This window comes from Protopterus annectens, chromosome 5.part0, assembly GCF_019279795.1.
Source record: "Protopterus annectens isolate FY-2018-M chromosome 5.part0, PAN1.0, whole genome shotgun sequence".
Taxonomy (NCBI): domain Eukaryota; kingdom Metazoa; phylum Chordata; order Ceratodontiformes; family Protopteridae; genus Protopterus; species Protopterus annectens.
The window spans coordinates 471,805,271-471,832,841 of NC_056735.1; the positions used below are offsets into that span (position 1 = coordinate 471,805,271).

Here is a 27,571-nt window from a genome sequence, read left to right on the forward strand (position 1 = left end):
GAATGATAAATAAACATCTCCAAAACTCTACAGCTTAGCTATAGACAGTGAATCATTTGTCACACACAGTAAACCATTGGTCACAATGTTTCCCAGCCTCAAACCCCAAAAACTTTTTCTTGTAACACCAACTAGACATCTCCACACCTTGAAAGCTCAGCCTAGGCAAGAACTCATTCATAGCACTTGGTAATAAAAGAACTGCAAACACTACACAACTACAGCAGAAAACAATGTTACATGGTTTACTATCAAAATGTCAAATAGCAGTTTGGCAAATACAGGTTGGTTGAAAGTGTATTCTACCAACGTCCGTAATATCAAACTGAAAGTATGTGAATTCATATTAGCAAAAGTAAGTACAGATTTGCTAATATGAAGTTGACGTTTTGAATTGAAATCGAGCTACAGTGCAGATCGGGAAATTTTCCCTTTTCTGCACTGTACTGCAGTCTCAGAGTTGGTATATACAATATGCAGGGGGTGTGGAGAATGTTTGCCCCTGCAAAAACATTAATGGTAACATGGACTTTTGATATTGGAAGTTATGATGTTCGAATTTTGATTGTAGTGGTTATCATTTCCAGCATTTTGGTAATTCAGTATTACCAAACTCGGATAAACAACTGGATAATTTTGTAAAAAAAGTTTTGAGTTTCAACATTTTAATAGTAAACCACACTAAACACCATCCAAATGAATAGTCCAAGCAAATATCCAAGAAAAGGCCATCAGTGCTCTCAGGCTGATAACTACCTGTCGCCATTTTCTGATCCCTTACTATGTGGGAGTAACACTTCCTGGGATTGATATGTCATACTACCAGGCTTGCATAATCAGTCCAGGCAAAAAAGGTAATCGCCAAACTGATATGCATCCTTATTTTTATGCAAGCACCTTTCAATCAGATTCTCAAGCATTATTTAGCTAAACAAATTTCTGATGAATAGAGATGATCTTCGAGCCAGCTGTGTATGTGTTTAATTCTAATGTCACACATGTAATTAACAAAAATTCCCTTCATGTATGCAACAATAAAAATATCAACACACATGGGCAAATGAATCGCTTTTGCTGAGCAGGAGTTTTTCCAGCTCAACCTGTTTCAGTTCTACAAATGGGCTACTGAAATATGGAGCCTGAACTCTGTATGTATAACATATCTTAATTTAAGCATTGTCATACACCAGGAATACATTGACAAAAAAACAAGCTAAACAGAAGAAGAGTGTGGCAGTTAAAGGAGAACTTAAAGCACTGCACATACATGTCACACATCATTTCTCACTATGACAGCAAGATTATCCCTAATCAACCAACAATAACATTTCGGTAGTGAACTCACCCAAATGCCAATCTCCCATAAGGTCTGCTATTATCTGAGATGCTATGCACTTTTATGAGGAAAACAAAAGAAAACTAGCATGCATGCAGGGTAGGATGGCTTTTTGGAAGACAATGAAGAAACATTTTCTGTTAGTCAGCATAACACAATGCAATGTGAATGAGCAGTGATAAAAGTCAACAGGATGTTAGCAAACATAACAAGGTGAAAATACAAAAGCTATTTCTAAATACACAAGGTGTTGGTAATTCTCCAACCACACTGTCATATACATTTGTAACAGCTACATAGAACAGAACAGGGGAAATTGTCTGTTTAACAAATAATTAACAAAGTGATAAAGGCAATGGAGATAACAGGATATGACAAAAGGCTACTGACTACTTTATATTTATACACTGGAAGAGAAGAGGAAGGAATATGTGATGAACTTCCAGCACTGTCAGCGGACAAGTAGGAGAGAAGGTCATAAAATCTTAAGTCAGAGAAGATCTGTGAGTGAAGAAAATTACTTACAAAGTGTGTACTGGGCACTTAGATGCACTACCAGAGGGAATGATAGACTGGACAAGTGAGAGACATTGGCTAGAAAGAGGTGTGCAGTTATATAGACAGACTTACTCTTAACTGTATACTGGATAGGGGAAATTTCTCATTGGCCAACTTTTTTATGGCCAAGCTTGTGATAATGCAATGCTGTCAAAGTTGCAAATTCAGCTGAAGTTGTTGCCATGGATAAAACCCACTTTCCAGTAAATTCCTGACCATGGAACTGATTATTTAATGGAGGAAGTTGCAAGGACTCTCCACAGGTTGCAAAAAAGGCTTTACCCTATCTATCTTGGGAAAATTATCTTTTAGTTTTTCATAACCACTGGCTGATTTAATTGCAAAATGCAGCAGAATAACTGGAGGTCACAAAACATTGAGATTGTTGAATGTATATATCTTTAGTTTAACACACCCCTCCTGTAATCTGAAGATTGTCATGGTGGAAGGGTTTGCATTCTCTATGATATGGGTTATCCTTAGGAATCTGGTGTAAGATGAGAGGACTGACACCAAAAAATCAAAGCAATTTCCATGATTAATTAGTTAAAGTATTAAGAGTCTCACCTGGAAAATAAATAGGGCGACTAACCTATGCAGCCAAGCCTTGGGATGATGTTCAGAATCAGAAACACCCAAATAATGGGCGATTTCAACTACCCTACCATTAATTGGGAAAACTACTCATGTACTAACTCTTGTGCTCAACGTTTTCTGGAATTCATAAAATCCAATGCCATGGATCAACTTATCCACACCCCCACCAGGGGCAACAATATCCTAGACCTGGTTATTACCAACAAGGGCAACCGGTGCACCACACCAGAGGTCAATTCCTCGTTGGTCAGATCCGACCATAAGCTAATCACCCTAGACATCCACATCCCTCCCCCACCCCCCATTAGGGAAACCACAAAAAAAAAAATTTCTCCAAAGCCAACTTCACGCTTCTTAAGACAGATGTGGCAAACTTCACGACACCCATGCTGATGGACAATAGAGGTATGACTGCTGAATCCTACACAAATGCACTTTATAAGCACTTACATGAGTGCATGGATCGTGCAATCCCTAACAGAACCAAGATGCTATCCTCCAAAAAAAGGAAGCCAATCTGGTGGTCGCCTGCCATAAACAAACTCTACAACAGAAGAAAGAAACTGTTGCAAAAAAAAGTAAAATTCCATGATTGGAGAAACTCCCTGGTCAGCTTCAGTAAGAAGCTGAGATCCCTCATAAAATCCTCCAAAGCTAGTTATGAAAACAAAATTGCCACTGACTCTAAAGACAACCACAAAGCATTCTATAGCTATGTCAAGAATCTCAATGGCAACACTCAGATCTGCTCTGAGTTACAGCACAATGGCACTAAATATACAGAACCAACGGATATTGCCAACATCCTGGCAGATAGGTTCAGTGCTAACTTTACCCCTCTGTCATCCCCTAAAGGGCCCATCTCTATACCAGAAGAATGCAAAGTTCCTGTAATCACGGCTGCACAGGTAAAAAACACACTATCCAAAGCCAAGAACACAGCATCTATGGGACCTGACGACATCCCAGGTTGTGTTCTACATGAACTCAGAACGAACTGACACCCCACCTAAGTACCATGTTGAATCATAGCCTCACCTCAGGCTATGTGCCCACTGGATGGCGCACAGCAACAATTATCCCACTCCACAAAAGGGGAGCCACCACAGACCCCAGAAACTACCGCCCCATTAGCCTAACGAGCCTGGTCTGCAAGGCTATGGAGCGTATCATCATGGAACTTATAAACAATGACATTGGTAATCTCCAAACTCAGGACCCCATCCAGTTCAGGTTTGTAAAAGGCAGATCATGTCTCCTAAACCTGATAGACTTCTTTGAAGCAGCCACCAAAGCCATAGATGAGGGTAAGTTGGTTCACACAGCCTATCTAGATCTCGCCAAGGCTTTTGACACCACCCCCACTCTGGAATTATAGATAAACTCACTAAACTAGGTATAAATCCCTATGTCACAAGATGGGTTGCCAACTGGCTCACTGACAGAACCCACACTGTGAAAGTAGCAGACTCCAAATCCAGCTTCAGACCAGTGACATGTGGAGTACCACAGGGATCAGTCCTGGGTCCTCTCCTGTTTGGTATCTACTTCTCTGAAGTACAGGCCAACATAGAAGGTCTTTGGCTAATGAAGTTCACAGATAACTGCAAACTAGGAGCCATAATCAAAACTCCAAAAGATGTGGACATCCTACAAAAGGGCCTTGCTGAGACAGATGCCTGGTGTCAAAGCCATGGCTTCAAGCTCAATGTCAAAATGTGCATTGTCATTCCTTTTGGTAAAAACTCAGTACCCATGAACTACCACATAGGTGGTAGTCTACTTAACACCGAAAGTGTGATAAGAGACCTTGGGACACAGGTGGACAGTAGTCTCTCCTTTGATAATCACATCGCCACAGTAGTCAGGAAATCCTTCTATGTGGCACACCTCATCACAAAAGGTTTCTCATCCAGGAAAAAAGAGGTCATTGTTCCCCTCTACTCGTCACTCATTAGACCCATTACAGAGTACAATGCCCCTTTTGGTATGTACCTCACAAGACATCTACAACAACTGGAAAGGCCACAGAAATACCTCACAAAGAGGATTACCTGCCTCAAAGAGATGCCCTATGCAGACCATCTCAAAAAACTGCAGCTTTACTCCATTGCATATCACCTACTCAGAGGCGATCTCTGCCTAACACACAAAGCTATGTCAAACCCAAAGCTTTTAGACATGCTCCACTTAAAGAAATCCCAATCCCTATGAGCTACACACTCTAGGGACCTAAACCTCATCACCACAATAAACAGAACATGCTGGAGGGATAGATTCCTGTCCCAGAGACTTCCCATACTCTGGAACAAACTACCTATCTATATCAAACAAAGCTCCTCATTATCAGTCTTCAAGAAAAATATTGATTGGATGGGAGATAGGAAATTCACCCGGGGATGACTTCAGTGGCTCTGCTCAACAGTGGCACAGGAAAATAATTTTCTTTGGTGGTGAAAGCCAGGGTACATTTGGCTAGGTTTATATAGGCCCTAGGCTGACAAAACAGTGAAATATGCTAACCATCAATAAACATTTAATAAAATGTTAAGTAGTTGTACAATTACATTTTCCTACTAAAAGTATTGCATGCAGAGAGGCTGCGCTGTCTAATTATTTTATTTGCTTTTTTCCATTCAGCAAAACAAGCACAGTTTATTATACTACCCACATGAAGGCCTACTATATAAAAAAGCTGCACTGTTTCTTATGTTTAGAGACCTTGAAGAGGTACTGTGCACAGTCTAGCATGTACTGCATTTAAAGAAATCTCATAATGAAAGCACCTACATATTGTAGTACATGTCTAGCAATGACTGCGACTAATACAAACTGCACCATACAATACAACAAAATATTAAATGATACTGGGATTGTGTACCTAAACTCCAAGGCCCCGATTTCAAAAGGCTTGCTCTCACTGTAAGTGACTGCTTACACTGAGAGCACGCTGAGAACAGGTATTTTGAAATCTGGTTCTCATAGGAAGCCTATTTATCAACAGGCCTTACAATGAAGTAAGTCACTTATACTGAGAGCAGGTCTTTCAGAAACAGTGCAGACTTAAACTGACAGCAACTTTTTTGCAAAGTGTTTCCACATTTTTTTCAGAAAATATTCAACAAATTTCTTATGGTCATGATTACAGTGTAATAAACCCTTGCACTGTAAATTGCCTATTGGAAAAGAGAAAATACCTGACTTCTGGGGAAGGAACCAGAGCTGGTGTGGTAAGTTGAAGATTACTGGATAGATTTAATTGCCCTTATCCCAATGCAGCTATGAGTTGCATGAAAGAAAACTCTTTGTGCATATGCAGCTAACAACTGCTTTGGGTAGTCAGCCTTCTTAGAGACCATTACTGCAGAACATGATACAATACCACCTATTGAATATACATTTCTTCTGAGACAGTCCAACTCTTGTGCAACAAACCTGGAAAAGCATAACTGGAGGCAACATCTTGCCTGACCTGAATCAGACTGGGAAACTGTTTTCAGATATCAGTGCTTCTCACGGATTGTCCATAATAAACAGGACAAAGGCTAGTGCCTGGTACTGCAGTCAGTCATGTGATCAGACCCGAAGTTGTAGATTCTGGACATTCAGATCATGATGTGCTGAGCTATCAGTTGGTCAGTATTGAGCTGAGTCAGACAGCTGAGGCAGTCACTCAGACATCCCAGGAAATCCAAATGTTTTAAGTATGTCCTAGGAAAGCTTAGATAATACTTAAGTGCAGAATAAGTTTAATTCTCAACTCCAGAATATATTTTGTACAGTTAGTGAAGCTGGCGACGTAGCATCCAAATAGACCATATTAAAGAACTCAATAGTTGATACTGTGACACGGGCCTGTGGCCAAAAGGATCAATGTTCATAGTACTAACATCAGACCAAATGATGCACACCAGAATTGAGGGAAGCCATCAAAGTATGTGTCTCTGGGATTTTTTTCCAATGGGTACCGATAGGTCAGTAATGCAATAGCTGCAGTGGTCCCTGAAGGAAATGTTCAGGAGCACCGCTGTGGTGCAGCGGTTAGCGTTGTCGCCTAACAGCAAGAGGTTCTCCCATTTGATTCTCAGCTGGAGCGCCTTCTGTGTGGAGTCTGCATGTCCTCCCCACGGTCGAGTGACATTAAAGACATGCAGGTAGGTGCTTGCATAAATGGGCGTGCCCTCGTTGAAGGTTGGGCGTCAGACTGGCAACTCAGCACTGTAAAATCCACTGCCAATCATGAGTGGACTGGAGTTCAGCTGTGGTGACCCCTAACTAGGAAAAGCCGAAAATAATAAAGCCACTAAGAGTAACTTTTGATTGACTCAAATCAACTTTGGAAAACCACCATCAGCTGACGTATGATGGACTGTGAAAACTGACTAAGGCAGTTCTCAGAAAGAGTGAAGAAATAATTACCTCGACTGGAGACACTGTGTAGTGGTGGCAGGAACACTGATGAATGTTGGAATCCACCTGGCCAGCCTGTCTTTGAGCCAAGAGTGTCAGAGGTAGCTGAAGAGCCTATAAATATTTCTGTATGTAAAGTTATTGTAGTGATTAAACAATTCTTTTGTGGCAAAGCAGTGGAAAGGGCTGACATCTTTCTGAAAAAAAATGTCATCAGTATTTAGTAAGTCAAATACATTCTAGGCAGACATGGGACTCTGTCAAACATGTCTCATTTCCCATTTCAAGAGCAGGATCTAAAGGAGCATTTGAGATCTGGAAGACATCAAGGTTGTTGACTACATCTGTGTTCATAGAGTATGCTGTCTTATACTCAAATGAGTATAATTCCCTGTGTTTGCTAAAGTATTTCATCACCAAGTGTGAAGCAGATAAAATGAAAAAAAATGACACTTTCTGAAAAAAAGATGGAGTGTTGTTTGCAGCAGTGGAATCAGTAATGTCACAAGAAGCAGCTTAAGTATCCTGGGGTCTTGTTGACAAATAGGGGGGATCAGGAGACTAACCGGGATGGAGACAGGGGTTGCATTTCTATTGTACTAAAAAGTAATGGTGAAGCCACAACCAAGTCATAAGATGAATTTCTTAAGTTACCGGTCAGACTACACCCACTCCACCATTTCCACTTATGGTCACAAGATTTGGGCAGCAACTTGAAAAGAAAGAAATCTTAAATACAAAAACAAGAAGTAAAGGCTCACTCTCCTCAAGAGAGAGTGAGGAGCTATGAAAACAGAGAGGATCTCAGATAAAACTACTGATCCTCTGGGTTAAAGTAGTTTGGAATCTTACCAAAGTTGCCTCTCAGCATACTACTAGGCATGGCATACCAGCAAAAATCTCTAGAGCAGGCCCAAGAAACTCTAAATGGATGATATTCCAAATCTGATCATAACTGTATGCTTACCCTGATGTGAGTGCCTGGAGATCTGACAGAATGAGCTGATGAGTGTTACTGATGATGAGAAAGTCTGGTTTATCCTACTCAGCTTGTTACCACTATGACTCTCATCAAAAGAAGTGGTTTGGAAAATGGATGGATGAAAGGAAGGATGGATGGCAGGCAATCAGTAACCATATTTGCATGAAAGTGCTGCACAGGCAGGGAGTAAAAAGACAAACTGCTTTATGTTAACAAGTGCAAGCAATTGGTTATCTTTATTCTACAGACTGTATCAGATGCAGCTATTTTATGAGTAAGAAATGAAAAAAAAAGGATTTGAAGGTACAGGCTTCAAGGTTTATCATAATGGCACTGATCATTTTTGGCATATCCACCAGGAATTTGGTAGCATGGAATAATGGACTTTGCATGAATCATGACTGTCCTATGTAGTATGAAATTTTTGAAAATCGTGTCTAATCACTTATTCCCCATTACCATCTACCCTACCAGAAATGACTGATTAGTCACTGAAGAGTCAGTCAGCAATGTTTATAATGAAGTGACACACAAGCACAAGGAATTGCATTTATCCCCATAGCCTACATTTAAACATACTGCAGTACTTAGAATATTATGGGTAGAATAGCACAGAAAGATGCATGCCAAACAAAAGAAAGTGTTAGTGAGCAGTGCGTGGAAAAATGATGAACTACAATGAAACTTTTAGAAAAAAATGGCAGGAAAAAAAGTAGAGAGACACTGAAAGTGTCAGAAAAAGAATATATGCTACATTTAAAATCACAATACATTTACTGCCCAAAGATTTTTTTAAAAAATAACACATTAAAATGTGCCATACCTGTGCACCACAAACAAATATTTCAAACACTATCAAAGCTAATGGATAAACAGCCAGTCAGTAAGGAAAGAAACTAACACTGCATTTGCACCTTGTTTAGTAACCAATAAAAAATTGCAGCAAAGCTCTCATGAGTTAACAGAGATCTTGCTGAGTGCCAAAACATAAGCTAAGAGGCAGAAATGCCATGTGCTTACCCTGTTTCCAAAGTTAGCACAGAATTCCTTCCTTAGCTCTGTAGTACATATGAAAACCAGCAACAGGCAGAGTGTATATGCATCCAAATAGTAATCTCTGCTTTGTCAGACAAACAGAGCAGAAAATTAGTTGCTTGTTCAGATTAATGCTACCTTTTGAATCACTCTTTAATGGCCAACCTGCATGTAGGTCACAGAAAAATTATGTTTTGTATTTAAAATTTGATGTCTTTTTAAATGAAAGACTTAGGAGAAGACTATAAATGGCATTTTGCATTCACTTTATTTATGCATTCTGCACTAAATATGCAGTACGACAACTCTGCAATGGCTGTTCTTTAGACGAAGGATAATAATCAGTTTTAAAAACACAAACTTATAAATCAGTGAAAGAGTATTAGAGATTACACAAGTACCTCACACACTGTATTATGAAAACAGTGACCTAAAAATAAGATATACTGTCATATCCAACCTAAGATGCACCAACACAACATGTGTTTAAAGCATGCTGAGCACATAAGCTTTCATGCATCTTTACTGCTGCTCAAAATGTGCACAAAAGTGTGCCCCATCTGAGTGCATTTATAGGTTTAACACTTAGATAGCTGCACTAATACCAGCATACATTACACTCAGAGCCAGCATTAGAAATTGTAGAGCTCAATTGGCACTAAAGACAATACCAAACAAACTATGACACTGAAGTAAAAACAAAGGTCTCAAAGCCACGTAAAATGTTCTGGCTCATCACTGTCTTCAAATCTTGTCTCCCATACCCAGTGTCTTCAGATGCCAGGAAGCAGGAAGCATTGGATGAATGAGTCGGTGGAGATGAGCTTCATGGTTATGGGACACTGTGGTCTAAAAAGAGCATGAACATTTTAAAATTACATTATATGTGTGACCCCTTCTTTCCTCACCAACGTCCAATCACCTCCTGAATTTACTCTGAATTACAGGAGTGCCTTACCAGTTAGTTCTCATACCTTGGTACAGTAAGTTTATTAATACAAAACCACACAAAACTCTTAACTTCCTCACAATAATCAATAACAATATAATAAAAATAAAAATTATTAGGCCAATTCTTTTAAACAGCATTTCTCATCTACCACTCAGCTTAAAACTGTTTCAGAAATTTGATTTTATTCAATTTAAATAATTGCTAAACTGAATAAGTGAACTAAAGCAAGCACATCATTTCTAGGCATATCCCAGGCCACAAAGGCTAAAGTAAAGATTACATGCAAATACAATGTTTAATAGCCACTACTCAGCATGTCTTGGCAGGTGGACAGTAATCAGAATGCCTTAAGAAAACCAACACAGATGTGAGCAGAACATGCAAAACTCACACAATTTGTTCACCTTTCTTTAATAAACTTATCCTCAAAACTCATCCACAGTCCAGTCCAACTATTTTTTATTTCATGTTTCTGCTTGTCCTCCCAAACTCCATGTTGTATTGACTCTCAAACTATGGTACTTTTGCATTACAGCTGTGAGTCAGACTGGTTTTGCTACCGTTTTCCTGTTTTACCCAAGCAGAATCTTTCTCTATCTACATCTGCCTCCCTCCTCTCAACACGCACAGCTCATGCTTTATTTTTTCAGGATTGCTTTGCTACTATCTGCAAAAACATTAAGTGCTTCTCTACCATACCACTGAGCCAATAACATTCTATTATAAGTCTTTGTGATCGGAAGTTCCTTTACATCACAGTATCATTTGTGTATTTATGTATTTATTGTATTTTGAAAGAGGTCTGCTATTCCAAAGTTATTTACAATTGTATTCATTAACAACCAATCATACATTCCACATCAGCAATAAAAAAATGAAACAGTACAATTATCCGTCTTCAAATGAATGTTAGTCTAATTACCTTCCTTGACAGAAACCAGACTGACAAAACCAGGTTAATCCAACCTCAGCTGTGGTTGAGGACCCTGTTGAGCACTCAGCAAATGCAAATGACTACAACAGGAGGATGAATAACTAAACTAAATGAGTCATAGACGTGGAAGCATTAATAGAAACAGACTAGCCAGCAGTGCAGTGCATGACAGGAAATGTAGTCCTCATCACTAGCAAGAGATAGTTATTGTAAATGCAAGGCTTCATGTAGAACACCTTGCACTTTGCTGTACTGTCTCTCAGGCAAGTTTTGTGGGCTGCAAAAGGCTTCATGATTTTGTCAATGGCTAGTCCAGAAACAGGTTCATTTGGCCTAAGGCTGAACTAATTATACATCTTTTTTATCTTAGCCATTAACAGAAATAAAAAGAATATGAAATAAGCAATAGTACACTACTTAGCAGCAGGACAAATGCTAAAATCAAACAAGGGTACACATTATTTAAAACATTTTACCAATAAGTCCATTTAAAGGTACAGTTTATTACAATGTTATTTAATCTAACAGTTGTTTTGTGTGTTCAAGACTTTACCGTTACAAAAATAGAGGTGTTTGAACAGACTAATTAACTGTGTTGTCAGAAGTACATTCAGACACTTCTTGCTGTAACTGCAAGGCCACCATTATGGTGACTTCTATAGACACTGACATTTATAACACATTAACTATAACTAAATCTGAATTGGATTAAATTTCAATGTGTCAGTAATCTTTTATACCTGACTTTATCTTGCGTAGAATATACCTCCTCACAAAGTGGGCATTACTTAGCTAAAATGACTCTGCTAGGTATTCCAAAATATATGTATTCTTCTTTTAATTTTGTTTATAAACTCAACAAATGTTCAACTATGACAGGTGGATTTCAGTAAAGTGAATGCAAACTACACACAGTGTGTGAAAAACTAAGTCAGTGTGTGTGTGTGTGTGTGTGTGTGTGTGTGTGTGTGTGTGTGTATGTGTGTGTATGCAAAGCAAGCCTGCAACTGCATGTGTGTGGAAAACACACAAACAAGAATGAGGTGTGTGTGTGTGTTTGTGTACGTGTAATGTGTACACCTGTCTGTGTGTGTGTGCATCTGTGTGTGTGTTTGCATGTGTGCATTGTTTTTGTACAGAAGGACTGGTGGCTTAATAAAACGGGCTATCCTATGAGCTGGTAATGCTAAAGAGTTTCATCCTGTAGCCCCGTCTCTGTATCCACTTTTTATAGCAATTCACATAGTGCTCCTGCATCAAACCTGAAAAAGAGGCATATGTAACTTATGGACTTAGTCAGCAAATTAAATTAAACAAGTAAATACAATAAACAAATAAAATTAAACAAATAGTAAACAAATAAAATTAAATAAATACATAACTGACAAGTAAAATTAAATAAATAAATGCATAAAAGCTATTACATACCTCACTTCCAGATACAGTGATATAATACTGCATATTCATATTGGCTATGGACAAAATAATGCATCCTGTTTTGCACAAGTCTTTCATGTGCACAACACACATGAATAGTTTTGTATTGTGCTCTCTCCTTTTGCCATCATTATGCTCCTCTAATATATCATTCATATGCCCAAGCATATTATATGTGACTGTAACAATAGGAGGCACTTCCAGTACAGCTAACTGGAATTTTGCAGATAATTATATGTCATTTGTGAATATCAAACTGATTTATACAAGATACATGTGTTACAAATGTATTACAGCTGTATGCCATGAGTATATCAAACTGATTTGTACAGATGTTTGTTTTGAAAAGGTAATGTAACATGCTTGTGTTTGAAATGTAGCCAAAGCGTGTCCTACTGAAGAAAACAGAAATGTACATCCACTATTGTAGCTGTTTAAATGTTTATGTTTTGACAGAGGAAATTGGAAGGTTAACCTCAGTCCAGCAAACTTTAAAATATATCTGGATTTAAATCACTTTACAGACTATGCCATAAAGATGCTATCTCACACGTTTCAATGCAGACAGAAACACAAAGTCTGTACTACGAAGCTTTCTGTATTGTCTTCAGGGTGAACTAATTACTACTCTGGAACCATGGATGTATGCAATTGTTTTATGTCTTCCAGCACCTGACACAGATCTGTGCAAAAGCCCTTGTTTGTGTATTTTTACTAGTACTAAATCCTGCTAGCTTCCAGCAATGTGGGGTTTGCATGGGAACTAGACATCAGATGACCAGAAGTGATGTCATTCTGCAAGCTATCCCAAAAGTAATATTTAGATATTATTTTGAAAAGTCTCTTAGTGAGACTGAGCATTCTGTATTCTCTCTTGGGCCTGAAAACAAAAAGGACCATTCACCACATCACCTGCCTCTCTCTATTAAGTAAGTAGGGAATAGTGGTTCCCTTAGATTCAGTCAGGAATATAGTAAAGTTTAGTTTAGATATTGAATTTCTTTATGTATCTGAGCCTCTCTTTTAATGTTATTTTAAATATTTCCTGTGATTTGAACTCTGATGTCACTGTGAACATATACTTAGTATTTTCTTGTTCTTTTATTATTTATTATTAAATATATTTAAACCTTTCATTGTGGCAGATCTTTGTAGAGATATTTACATTTTGGGAGTACTTGCATATGTATTTGGTGGCACTGTGTGGGCCACTCCTAACAGCCTTGCTCTTGGTCAAACTACAATTTGTATTAATATCAATCACTGTAATGGGTACCCTTATAAGTGCCTTAAGGTAGCTGGCAGGAGTGGCTGATGGTGGTGGTGGTAACTACCTTATAGTCTGGGCAGAAGGGGGCATAGTTAGTAAACCTGTGCCAGCCTTTCCCAGGTGTCTGTGTGTGTGTGTATGTGTGTGTATACAAATCAAATTTCCAAGAATGTGTGTGTCAGCTAATAGTGAAGGGATGTAAAGTACTGGTTGGACAGAGAGGGTGCTGGAGCTCTTGGCTTGGACCTAAGATCTTAACTCTATAGCTGTGCCAGTGGGGAATCTTATTGGGGATCTGGCAAAAGAAGGAGAAACCAGCCCTGGACTGACTGTGTTCCCCATGTGCTCATAAGGAAAATTGTGCTTGATGTAGAGAGCTGCATCTGGAGATACTGCGTGTGTACCTGTTATCCTCTCAGTGAATGTCTCCCACTGGTGCCAGTGGTGAGGACTGAGGCTCCTTGATCAATGGCCTAGAGGTGGAAGGGCATCATAGTGGCAAGAAAATCTAGTGTCCTCTCTAGGAAGTCCTAAGACAATCTCAAAAATTGTGTTGTATATTTGTTTTGGTTCATGCACTCTGTTTTCCCAATAGACATTTGCCAAACCTTTGCTATAACAAAACACTGCTTCTAAATAATTCCATATAATATGACAAGGTTTCTTTGTCTCACATATGCTAATATTTTTTTTCTTTCTCCCTTCTGAAATATTTATATAGAAATGCAAAAATATTCACCTAAATGTTGTGCTTTTAACACATCCCCGACATGCTGTGTCTCACATAACCTGGCCAAAGAGACCATATATTTGAGATGAATAAGGCAGCCAGGCAGAAAATACATCTTGGCTGCTGCTTAAACTGTACAAAAGACACACCCCAGCTGGGTGCACATTTGCACATAAACATTAGAACCTATATATAACATACATACAATCTGAAAATAAATACACAGATCATTGCAAACTAGCTCCAGCTTTTTTATTAAACAATTCTAATATAACATACTTATTTTATATTCACTTTTTTAATTTCTTGGAGCAACAAAAAATGGCTTGTCTTCTCAGCAAAAACTTATTTTACATTTTACAATAACCAGCATTCTACACATACACACACACATACACAGACACACACACACACACACTATGGAAACCTGTAACTATTTGTGTGCACACAATTTTAAAACATAATAATGAAATTATCTTATTAAAATTAGCCATGACATGGTTTGAAACATATGTTGGGCATATTATTTCTTCTGCATAGCCTATTGCAACTGTGTGCTACCAGAACATGTAACACCGTTACATTAATATTTGGGTTCTTAAAGATAATGCATGCCACCAATGCATAGGATCAAATTCACCTATCTTACACTATGCTCTATAGAAAGTCTATAAATCACCTTAGGACACCCAGGAATTATACATATCTCAAAATTAAACAACGCACAAACACTAACAAAATAAAAACATTCAACAAAAACTCGTCATTTGGAAAATGTGGAATCTCATAAATGATTATAAGTCACTACTTTACTTAAACAATATAGAAAATATTTCAACGTATATAAAATTGTGCATCTTCCATGGTAGCAAATTCTCTTGGTGCAATAAAGTATCAATAGGGGTCTGATTATCCACTGAACAAGGAACCCCTCTGTGACTTTTTCCTCACAAATATAATCTTGGAATTTTCATATGAGCATTTATTCTTGTTTCATTATGCCAGCTGTAATTCCCTGCCCAATGCCAGTCGAAAATGGGTACAATTAAAGATGATGTTTTTCTCTATACAGAGTAAAAATAAATAAAATGAAAGGCATTGCACTTTTTACTGTATGTGTGAAAATTGAACCACTGTGGTTCTGTCCCTCAGAAATTACAAGGTACACAGGTCTGTCAGTAGCAATATATATCCAGCTGGAAGATGTTAGATGAACCTTCCAATGTCAGTATATGTTGCTGTAAGGATTTTAATAAACACCACTGAGATGGGAAAGGTAGAGATACACTTATTAAATCCTCCTTCCAGCTTCCACTAAAAAAGAAGTCCAACAACACTTCAGCAGAATCTAGAAAAGAAATCAATAATTGGCAAGTGAGTTAGACTACACAGAAAACCTGCGCTTTCACAAGGATTGAGGAAAAAGAAAATGCAAAGCATTTGTTTAGCAGGTATTTATGTTTCTTTGAAAAACAAAGGTAATTGCCAACCAAATCATAGACAAAATTAATATACAAACAGAATAACTAATATAAATATAGCTAATGAAATCAGAACATTACACTCTCTTGGAAGAATTCAATGTGTCTGTTAATCTGAACAGATCTTAAGGTCACTTTCAGGCATCTAACCATGAAAAGAAAAAAAAATGTTGACTTGGATGGTGTTTGTGTTTAGATTATATTTTATAACTACATGCCCACGAAGGCAAGTGTCCCCTTGCACCACAGTCAAGGGGGTACCATCTGCAGCAGACATTCACTGCGGTATTTTGTATCATAATGGACCACATTTTCCCTTATAAGTTGACGCACACAGTCAGCTAAGTCTAACAAACTATTGGTAAACAAAAACAGAATTGCAAAAACACGGATTTACAATCAATATTGTAAGGCAGCAAATAAAAGTATAACTGCCTGACAACAGTGCTACAAGTAAGATAGCAACGGAATCAGAATGTCCTACATATGTGTTTATATTAAACTGCCAAAATGACATCCACAGTCCCTGATGGATACAATGTATTCATCCATAAAATGCAGCACTTTAGTACTAGTTATAATAAGAAAGTTTAGGAAACGCTGTCCCGTTATTAGACACCTTTCAGAAATGGAAAGACAGATAAAAGAATTAGTGCAAAGAAAAGCTCGTCATTAGTGCAAAGAAAAGCTCGTCACGCTGCATAGTAGTCATTTATAGACTAAGAAGGCTGCATACAAGTTTGAAAAGTGGACAAAAGAAAGACTGAAATCAATTAAGTAAAAAAGTGGGGTAATGGGGGAGGTGAAATGGGCTGCCTGCGCTAGCTTTTGTAATAGTGAAGCTTATCTGCATCTCAAAGCATCCACCGCATGCCACCGAGCTAACGGAGTAGAAAACTGTGGTGCATAACTTTGCATCTTACAAGCTACTTGCTGCAAAACGCACCAGAGCATCGTCTTTCTCATCTTACTAGGTGGAAGGGTCCTTCCGAAACAGAAAAACAAGGAGACAGAAAAATAACTAAACTTATCTTACCAATTTCCAGTGTGGACTTGCAGTGCCACTTGTCCTGGTTGGCATGTTTCGAGCAATCCTCCCAAAGAGAAAAATACTGGTGCTGCTCAGTGGTGACCCAGGCAGGACTCAGCACCGCACCGATATCTAGGCACAGAGCCAAGAAGATGCACACTAAGCCCACCAGTTTCAACGGAGTTAACACGGAGGCGCGCACCTCCTCCACCCCGCTGCCAGATGAAGCCATGACTCCTTCTCTCTCCCGGGATTCCAGTGCCACCACTATAGTGCTACCAAAGGACGCCCCTTGCTGCTGTTGCTGCTCCGGATTATAAGCACAAGTTAATCTCACAGCTCCGTTGCCACTGCAAGGCAGCGCTGCCGGGCTCTGCCGTCTCACCATCTGAACAACGTCGAGAGCCGGTCCACAGCAGTGACGTCATGGCACAAAAGTCCGGGAACAGCACGAGTTGGGGCGCACGCGGGGTCCTAAAGCCTGAGGAGCGTGAGCAAGGTTACCTGCGCTCACGCTGACCACTTGTGAACGGACTGTTTAACACAGCCATGGAGTGCAACACTTTCGGAGGTGCAACCAGAAGTGCTACCCACAGTACAAGACATTAGAAATGAATGCTTCTACCAGATCTGATCAAGTACTCTGCAGCACAGCTACGTGGGGCAGAATCTCATGCTGTTCTGCCTTATCGGTGCTGTCCTTCAGCCCAATGTAAATCTGTCCGTCACTCTGTCTCCTGTATATATATATATATATATATATATATATATATTTCATATATATATTTCATATATATATATTTACTCGCATACAACCCAGGCTACTTGGTGACAGAAAGACAGTGACGCTGCAGGAGTCCTGCACTTGGGCTGCTGTACGCTTCTATAAACTGCATGTAGAGTGACTGCAGATCCACATGGTGGCATTGCATTAGACAGGTAGTATCATCCTGGTCCTGGACTATTAATTTTGTGTATTATGACAGCTGAAGAGAAAGCGAGAAAGTGGCTTCTCTGCTCTTTGGTGTCTGTGATTCGAACTTGGGGAGCTTTAGCTCTTTGAAACGTTTTGTTTGCATTAATTGAGCTGCCTGAATCGAAGGCAGAAATGCGACCTACTGTCTGTATAATTCCAAAACAAAAAAGAGGCCAGGGAGTTAGGGGTGGTGGTCTCTTTGTTCTTTGTAACCAATAACTTTAATTAATCTTGGATAGTTAACTTCCAATAAGTGCATGAATCTCCCACCCAACACCAGGACTTGGGCATTCCAACACATGGAGATATTTATTTTGTTAAATTAAATATTACTTTATTAATGTATCCATATATCGATGTATGTACTAGGCACACATATATTATTTATTTATTTATTTTGGCTTGGTGTTTCGTATGTCATTTTCTATGTCCATATTCGAAGCCAGCTCAGAATTAACAGACAAAAACAGACTTGCGGTGTGGCGTTTGCGTTATAAAATATAAAAGAAAGAGGGGACTGTTGCTAAATGCTGATCCTCCGATACATAATGACAGTGCTTGACGAAATTCAACGAAAACAAATCTGAGCAGGGAAGTGGTATGAAGAGTGAACAGAAAATTAAGTATTACAAGTAATGATTTCTATAATTGGAAACGAGTGGGTGAACTTTAGCAACCTCCACTGAGCAACCTTTAATAAAAGAATTAAACTTTTGAAGTACAGCGCTTTTTTTCTTTAAATCATCTAAAAAAAACAGTGTCTAATTAAAAATTACGTAGGTCACATTGTTTGTAAGTATGCATTAAGGGATCAAATCTCAGGGGTACTTTGGCGGTAACTCTTGTCAGTTTTATGTGTTTAAGTCTGTATAAGAATTTCTCTCTCTGTCTCACTGTGTCCATACCTGTGTGTTTGTGTGTGTGTCTGTGTGAATGTGTATTATTTTATTATTTCTTTTATATATTTTCTTTGCATTTATATTTTATTTACATTTTATACTGGGGTAGTGCACTTATAGCCGCGGTGGTACAGTGGTAGCATTGTTGCTTCGATTCTCGGCTTGAGTGCCTTCTGTGTGGAGTCTGCATGTCCTCCCTGCGGTAGAGTAGCCTCCGAAAGACATGCGTGAATGGGCGTGCCTTCGGTGAAGGTTGGGCATCGGGCTGGCAACTCGGCACCATAAAAATCTACTGCCAATAATTAGCGGACCGGAGTTCCGCAGTGGCGACCCCTAACCGGGAAAAGCTGAAAAGACAAACAAACTGGGGTAGTGCACTTAACTCAATGGACAATTTGCAGGTACAGCCAGGGTGAACAGAATCAGGTAAGAAACGAACAAAATGTATTTACAGATAGAAGACTATGCTAAAAACATATATATATATGGCTCTACTTTGACTCATCAAAATTATTCTTTATCGAATGTCGGATAACCGAGTCCACTTTAGTATTTACACAAAAAAAGTACTTTCACGAGTAACACTACACTGAAGAGTTGTTATAGATCACGGTACAGTGAGGATAAGGGAATATTCCCTTTCCCCACTGTAGTCTGATCTCGGCGTTAGCATATAAAAGTAGCAGGGGTGTGGGGACACAACCCCCCACATGGGGTGTGCAGGAGGGCTTGTCCCCCTGCATAAATGTGTTTGTTGTATTTTTTGTGTGTGTGTGTGTGTGTGTGCGTGTGCGTGCGTGTGCGTGCGTGTGTGTGTGTGTGTGTGTGTGCGCGCGCGTTTTCTATTGTGGTTCGGTGTAGTGTCATTCACGAAACTGATTTTTTCTGTAAATGCACTTTCATTAAAGTGAGCTCCGTTAGCTATTTGATAAAACATAATTTCAGTGGGTCAAAGTAGACCTATGCATACATATTTACAGATGAAAGAATATGCCACATTTAGTTTTAGAAGCAGTTGATATCAAAACATGCATGGAAAAATGGAACTATGCTTAGCAGAGCTTTATTGATAAGATGTAGTGATAATGATTCATTTCTCAGCCTGGCACTTGCTCAAAACTCATAGCAAGCATTTATAAACCTTAGCACTAGACCCCTCCTATACTGTACAGAAGGACAAGGCTCTCTATTCGACCTTACCACCCAGTCAGTAAAACAGTTCATTGTACCTATCCAGGCATGTCCAAAGGGCAGTTTCCAGTGTACTCTCTAGTCCAACTAGTGAATCTGGGCATTTTGAGGCAATGCTACAACTGCCTCACGTACACAGGCAACCCTCTCCTCCTACCACCAAACATTAATACATGCGAGAGATGCAATTATACAGCCAAACTGGAGGCTAAGCTCCCTCAACCCAAGACTGGATCAGACAGTCAAGAGGAGAAGGGCAATACTTGCATCACACCACCAGTCTCACATAGACCCATTAAACAGCACTGGCAAAAAGCACGCATAAATACACAGACATACTCAGAAATAAAAATCTGCAAAAGCAACAAAGACTCCAGAGCAGACATCCAAGCAACCTCCACCCCCCTAACACAAACCATGAAACACATACTTCACAAAACCAGTGTGCCACGCAATCACAGCCCTTAAGGCAGAATAGCATGCCCAGCACACTAGTAATAGGTGACTCTATAGGCAGGCACACTGACATCCCACTCACAAGGTTGAACAAGGAGAAGGTTACTGTTAGCTGTCTGTCAGGTGCCAGGATCTGCCACACAACATAAGCACTCAGTTCACTCCAGAACAAGTACAAATATGACTCTGCCATTGTCCATGTTAGCGTGAATGACCTGAGCCATACCTCCCTGGACTACATGAAAAGAGACATGGAAGAGCTCTCTGATCACGTAGCCCAGGTCGATATGACCCTGACCCTGAGTAGCATCCTGCCCTCACTAAGAATGATACTACAGTATAAAGAAAAAATTATCAATTTCAACAACTGGCTAAATTTCTGGTATCATTCAAAGAGGAACCAGTGTCTGTCCACCTGGGATGACATGCTCGACAAGTCATGCTGCTTCGCTAGAGATGGCTTGCACCTGTCACCCTTGGGCTTTCAAATACTGGCCAAGGCTCTTGATACCCCCATAGTGCCTTTTTTAGGCAAGGCTCAAAAGACAAACCCACCACCATAAATAGCACAAGTAACAAGAGGGTAATGCTACTCAACGCCAAAAGTCTAAACACGCACTCAAGGCACTACTCAGTATGGAGAAAATCAATATATGTGCAGTAACAGAAACCTGGTTTAAGGCTCCAGAGCACCCTAGCACTACCAGGCTACAACTCATACCATACATTTCAGCCACAGAACCCGGACCGAAATACAAAAGGTGGGGGCATATCCATATTCATCAAGGATACCCACACCTCCAGGTTAGTGGCACAGGACAATGCTTCAGAGATCATCCACGTGCAACTAACAACGGGCAAAACTGCAATTCAAATTATAGCTTGCTACAGATCACCCGTCATGTCCCAGGACCCCCATTCCATGTTTCTGGAAACACTGGGAAATGTAAAGGTTCTACCAAACACCCTAATATTGGGTGATTTCAATTACCCAAACATTAACTGGGAGAACTACTCAAATACTAACTCCCATGTCCAACATTTCCTAGAATTTAAAAACTCAAATGCCCTGGGTCAACTGGTCAACTGGTCAACACTCCCACCAGAGGTGACAGCATATTGGACCTGGTCATCACCAACATGGGCAACCAGTGTTCCACCTGAGGTCAACCCCTCACTGGTTAGATCTGAGCATAAACAAATCACTCTGGATATCCACATTCTGCCCCCACCCCTGATCAAGGAAACCACCATGAAAAACTTTTCAAAAGCAAACTTCATGTTACTTAAGACTGATGTGGAAAGTTTCAAAGCCCCCATGCTAAAAGATAACACTGTCCAAGCTGCAAAATCCTTTACTAATGCATTCTGTGGGCACCTACAAGAATGCATGGATCATGTTATCCCAAGCAAAATCAAGACTCACTCCTCCAAGAAAAGGAAACCAGTCTGGTGGACCCCTGCCATAAACAAGCTTTACAACAGAAGGAGGAAACTAGTACAGAAAAGAGCAAAATTCCAAGAAAGGAAGACATCCCTGATCAGTATCAGCAAGAAACTATGATTCCTCATAAAATCATCCAAGGCTAGCTTTGAAAGAAAAATTGCCAAGAACTCCAAAGATAACCACAAGGCATACTTTAGCTATGTCAAGAATCTAAGTGGCAATGCTCAGATCTGCTCAGAGTTAGTGCAGAATGGCACAAAATACACTGAACTGACCGATATCGTCAACATCCTGGCAGACAGATTCAGTGCAAACTTCACCCCCCTCTCACCCCCAAAAGGGCCCATAACCATACCAGAAGAATGTAGAGCCCCTAAAATCACAGACACTCAGGTTAAAACAGCCCTCTCCAAAGCCAAAAATACAGCATCAATGGGATCGGACGGTGTTCCAGGCTGCGTCCTACACGAGCTCAAAGACGAACTAACCCCTCACCTAAACACACTGTTCAAACTCAGCCTCTCCACAGGCTACATACTCATAGAGTGATGCACAGCAACGGTTATTCCACTCCACAAAGGTGGAGCCACAACAGACCCTGGGAACTATCACCCTATGAGCCTCACTAGCTTGGTCTGCAAGGCTATGGAGCACATCATCATGGAACTCATTAACAGAGACATTGGGATCCTCCAAACCCTGGACCCTACCCAGTTCAGCTTTGTTAAGGGCAGATCATGCCTCCTAAACCTGGTGGACTTCTTTGAGACAGTTACCAAGGCTATAGACGAGGGAAAGGTGGTACACACAGCCTACCTAGACCTCGCAAAGGCCTTTGATACCATTCCCCATTCTGGTATTATAGACAAGGTCACAAGCCTGAACATAAACCCCTATGTCACAAGATGGGCTGCCAACCGGCTCATGGACAGAACCCACATGGTGAGAGTTGCAGGAGCAAGGTCCGACTCTAAACCGGTTACAAGTGGTGTTGCCCAGGGCTCAGTCCTAGGACCCCTCCTGTTCAGCATATACCTCTCAGAGGTACAGGCAAGCACAGAAGGACTATGGCTGACCAAGTTCACAGATGACTGCAGACTAGGGGTTATAATTGACTCTCTGGCTGACACAGACATCCTCCAAAAGGGTCTCACTGAGATGGATACCTGGTGTCAAAATCATGGCCTCAAGCTAAATGCCAAAAAGTGCATAGTCATCCCGTTTGGAAAATCAAAGTATGCACAAACTACCACATAGGTGGCAGTCCCATAAATATGGAAGACATAATAAGGGATCTGGGGACCCAAGTAGATAGTAATCTCTCCTTTGATAATCACATTGCCAAAGTGGTTAGAAAATTCTTCAATGTGGCCCACCTAATCACAAAAGGTTTCGCATCCAGATCAAAAGAGGTCATTGTGCCCCTCTCCTCATCACTCATCAGACCCATCATAGAGTACAATGCCCCATTTGGGATGTACCTTACAAGACACCTGCAACAGCTGAAATGACCACAGAAGTACCTCACCAATAGGATCACTGGCCTCAAACAGATGCCCTATGCAGCTCGACTGAAAAAACTCCAGCTGTACACGGTTGCATACCGCCTGCTCAGAGGTGATCTCTGCCTGACATACAAGGCCATGTCCAACCCAGAATTGATGGACATGCTCCACCTAAAGAAAACCATATCCCCTCGAGCCACATTTTCTAGGGATCTAAACCTCACAACAACAATAAATAGGATTTGCTGGAGGGATAGATTCCTGTCCCAGAGATTTCCCATGCTCTGGAGCAAGATTCCAATCTACAGTAGGCAGAGCTCATCACTAACACTCTTCAAGAGAAACCTTGATGAGTGGATGGGAAACAGAATGTTTACCCCAGGGATCACTTCAGTGGCTCTGCTGACAGAGGCACAGGGAACTAATCTAAGGGGGCGGCGAAAGCCAACACATTCTGGCTAGGCTTATAAATGTCTTCTGGCAGATAGCCTAGTACCTTCCTATGAACCTATGACTGAGATGACTTATGATGCAGGGACATGAGCAGATCATTATATAGAGAGTAATGAAGAAGTTAAAAGTGAGAATAGTTGCAAGAAAGGATATTATGGGGAGAAGACAGACAAAAGGAGTGAGAGGCCTGCAGAGGGAAGAGGAGGAGAAAGGAGAAGTATGAAAGAGGGATGCAAAAAGAAGAGGGTAGGATGAATGAAAGCCAGTAAATAAGGGGATAACAAGATGAGGTAAGGAGGGCTGAGATAGGAATAAAAGTGTGTGTGAGAGAGCTGCAGGGTTCGTGTAATGTGACCTAAGTGAGTGCAGCTGCACTTCTTTTCAGAGAAGAGGTGTTTGCTGAACTGTTGTTTGAAGTCAGAGTACTTTTGGACATCTTAGATTGAAATAGGAATTAGTAATGAACTGGCAGATTTTATTGGAGATGGTTTGTAAGGTGGTGGCATTTTTCTTTGAGGCTGCAGCTATAATGGGTAGTCCATATTTGAGTTGAGATAAGAGTATACCTTTGCCTGTTTCAGCTTTGTCTGGGCTGGAAAGAAGAGGCAATAGCGCATTCACCAGGAACAGTAGTGTGTTGATTTTTTTGCATGTATTTTGAATGTGAAGTTGAAATTGAAGAGACTGGTCTAAACAAGGTATTTGAAGGATGTGGTAGTTTCTATAGTGGTATTGTTAACATCTTTAATATTAAGGAATCTGGGTGTTTTTACTGTTTGTTGGTCGGTTTCAAATAGCATTGCTTTTGTTTTTAAGGGGTTGAGTATACATTTCTGACCTATTAGTCAATTGTTTAGGGTTTGGAGGTCATCTTAGAGCTGAATTTGTATAACAGAGTGGGATTATTTTGACTTGTAGATGACCATGTCTTCTACATAAAGAATTAGCGGTATCTGGGAATGATCAGAAGGGAGATAGTTGATGAATATGAAAAAGAGCAGAGGGGCTAAAGAGAAACCATAGGGGACTCCTTCTATAAGAGGGGCTGTTTCAGAGGTGGTGGTACTTACTTTCACATTGAAGGATCTATTGTCAAGGAAGTCTACAAACCAATGTTTTGTATTGTTACTGACACCTGTTTCAGTTAATTTGTCAAATACTTAGTTATGGTCAATTAGATCAAAGGCTTTTATGAATTCAATAAAGACGGATCCTGTCAGGTTGCCTTTGTTAATAATGTTCTAGGTGTTATCTGTGAGGGAGTAGAGAGTTGTTATGGTAATGCGCCCAGACCAGAATCTATGTTGCTTCCTGGAGAGCTGATCATATTGATGAAAATATGCGGTAATTTGGTTGTAAATATTTTTTTCTAGTATTTTACCTAAAGTGGGAAGTATTGAGATAGAAAATAAATGTATGTGTGTATCTGTCTATTTATCTATCTGTATAGATGAGCATGTCTGTCTAGATGTGCTTGTGTGCCTGTGTGTGTGTGTGTGTGTGTGTGTGTGTGTGTGTGTGTGTGTGTGTGTGTGTGTGTGTGTGTGTGCATGAGAGAGATAAGGCAGGCAGATCATAAAAATAACTTTTCTGACATAGATATATGACATATATTGTACATACATGCACACACACACACACACACACACACACACACACACACACACACACACACACACACACACACACACACACACACACGCACACATATATATATATATATATATATATATATATATATATATATATAGGGTCCCTATTAAATCAGTGAATGCTCAAAATAGCGAACGCTGTTTAATTGACACTTTTTAATCGAAACAGCAAAATCCCAAATGCATGGAACAGCAATTTTTTTTCCACGGAAAAAAAATCACTGTTCCATTTTTGGGACTATGCCATTTCCTCTACTGTGGTCCGATCTTAGAGTTGGCATATTTAAATGGGGGTGGGGGGCACAGCCCCCCACTTTATTTTGTCTTTTTTTTGCTTGTTCTTTTACAGAGCAGCGTTTTTTTTTTCCTTGGGGAAAATAATCGCTGTTCATTGTGTTCGGCCGTTTCTATATTCAAGGGTGGATTATACAGCGTTCGCTATTTTAAGCGTTCACTGTTATAATATAGACCCTATATATATATATATATATATATATATATATATATATATATATATATATATTGAAGTGAACCCATATATATATATATATATATATATATATATATATATATATATATATATATATATATATATAGGGTCTATATTACATTATCAAATACTTACATCAAACGTTATATGGTCGACACCATATGTTCGAAGTTGCAAGTATTCGAAAATTAAATTAAAAAAAATTAAAAAAAGGAAAAACTTACCTAAATCTTTTTAGGAGGGGGGCAAGCCCCCTGCACCCCCACGTACATATATATATATATATATATATATATATATATATATATATATATACATTTTTTTTAATTCAGACTTATACAAATTTTATAAGATTAAAAATGCACATTCTTGCTATCAGTGTTATATATGTCATTTAATTATCTGTGCCACCAAAAGGAATTACATTGTTGGTGCCTCCATGAGAATTACTGAGAATGCATTCACAACTAACAGAGTTTGCTAACAGTCCAGAGATATTTCTGAATGGTATCTGTCCTCCCTAGTAATAATCAGATTTCATTCGGCAGTTAGGTGTCAAAGATATTGCCAGGAGAGAAGACAGAAGGTATAGTCTGGGCCACCTTACCTTTTCTGGGTAGTATATAAGGGATTTCTCACTGCCAGTGAATACCAGTGACATACAAATGTGTCAATGGCCAATGTTTTTTTGAGGTCATGTGGTAGAACAAACTCAATCATAGAAGTGGTATGCCAGTGCTGGCAGCAAGGATAGAGCAGTCTATAGTCATAGTCAATGAAAAACTACTCTGACACTTTACTAATCCATATGAATCTGTTACTTATTTCTCACTACTTACCAGAAATAAATGGACCACCTTTGCCATTACGTGTCCACAGTAATGTAATGTCAGGAGAGGCAGGTACAAAAAAGGAAATCAGAAGCAAAACCTTAGTTATGGAGTCTGGCCTGTCTTCTCACAGTTTTAATTTATCTTAATTTTAGGAAAATTGGTTCTAAAATGGTTTACTACAGTTCTTTGTCTGCATGTATGAGGTGTAAGCATCTGAATTATTCACTGCAGGGAGTGTTTCTCAACATGTTATTGTTCTGGCAAGCTTTGATCAAAATAAGTACATAAAACATCTCTGCCTGGGCATCCCATAAGAAAGAGATGCACAGAAACCACATGGTTATGCTAAAAACATCACATTGAACAAGCAAACTTAATAAAAAAGAATAAATTCCTACAAAGTTCTGAAAACTTCCTATGGTAACTTATATGTCAGCATGCCACGTAAATAAAAAAAAAATGCAGCCCATAAAAAAATGCAGTGCTTTGCTTAAATAAAACATGGGAAATAATAAAAAAGAAAAATATATGCAGACTCAAGACAGCATGAAGTAAGAATAGGTGCACACCTTCCCAAAGCTCTAATAAGAAAATAAAGGTTAAAATGCAAAATTAATACTTTAAACAATTTAGAAAATACTAAAGAACATACAAACAAAAAATCACACATATCTCATAAAATGAATTATGTAAAACATAATCAACTAATTCAGCATTTGTTAGCAAAGTTCAAGTTACAGAAGTCACCGCAACTTAACAGGAAAATAAAGCATTACAAAGAAGAAAAAAGACAATATAATGAAAGACCTCCCAAATTAAAACAAATAAATAAGCACAAAAGAAAACAAAAACAAGAACTCTACCAATACAAATACCTCCTTGCCTATTATATGAGCCCTTACCACCTGTATCATACA

At 39.4% G+C, this 27,571-nt stretch overlaps 1 protein-coding gene across 1 annotated transcript in view; it reads right to left on the minus strand.

Annotated features, from left to right (window-relative positions):
- TMEM47 (transmembrane protein 47) overlaps positions 1–17,448 on the minus strand; it is a 662,113-nt gene extending 644,665 nt beyond the window's left edge. The window contains exon 1 of the mRNA XM_044072405.1: positions 16,759–17,448. Coding sequence (XP_043928340.1) covers positions 16,759–17,140 — 382 coding nt within the window. The 5' untranslated portion in view covers positions 17,141–17,448. The remainder of the gene's footprint in view (positions 1–16,758) is intronic.
- Between the last annotated feature and the right edge of the window lie 10,123 nt (positions 17,449–27,571).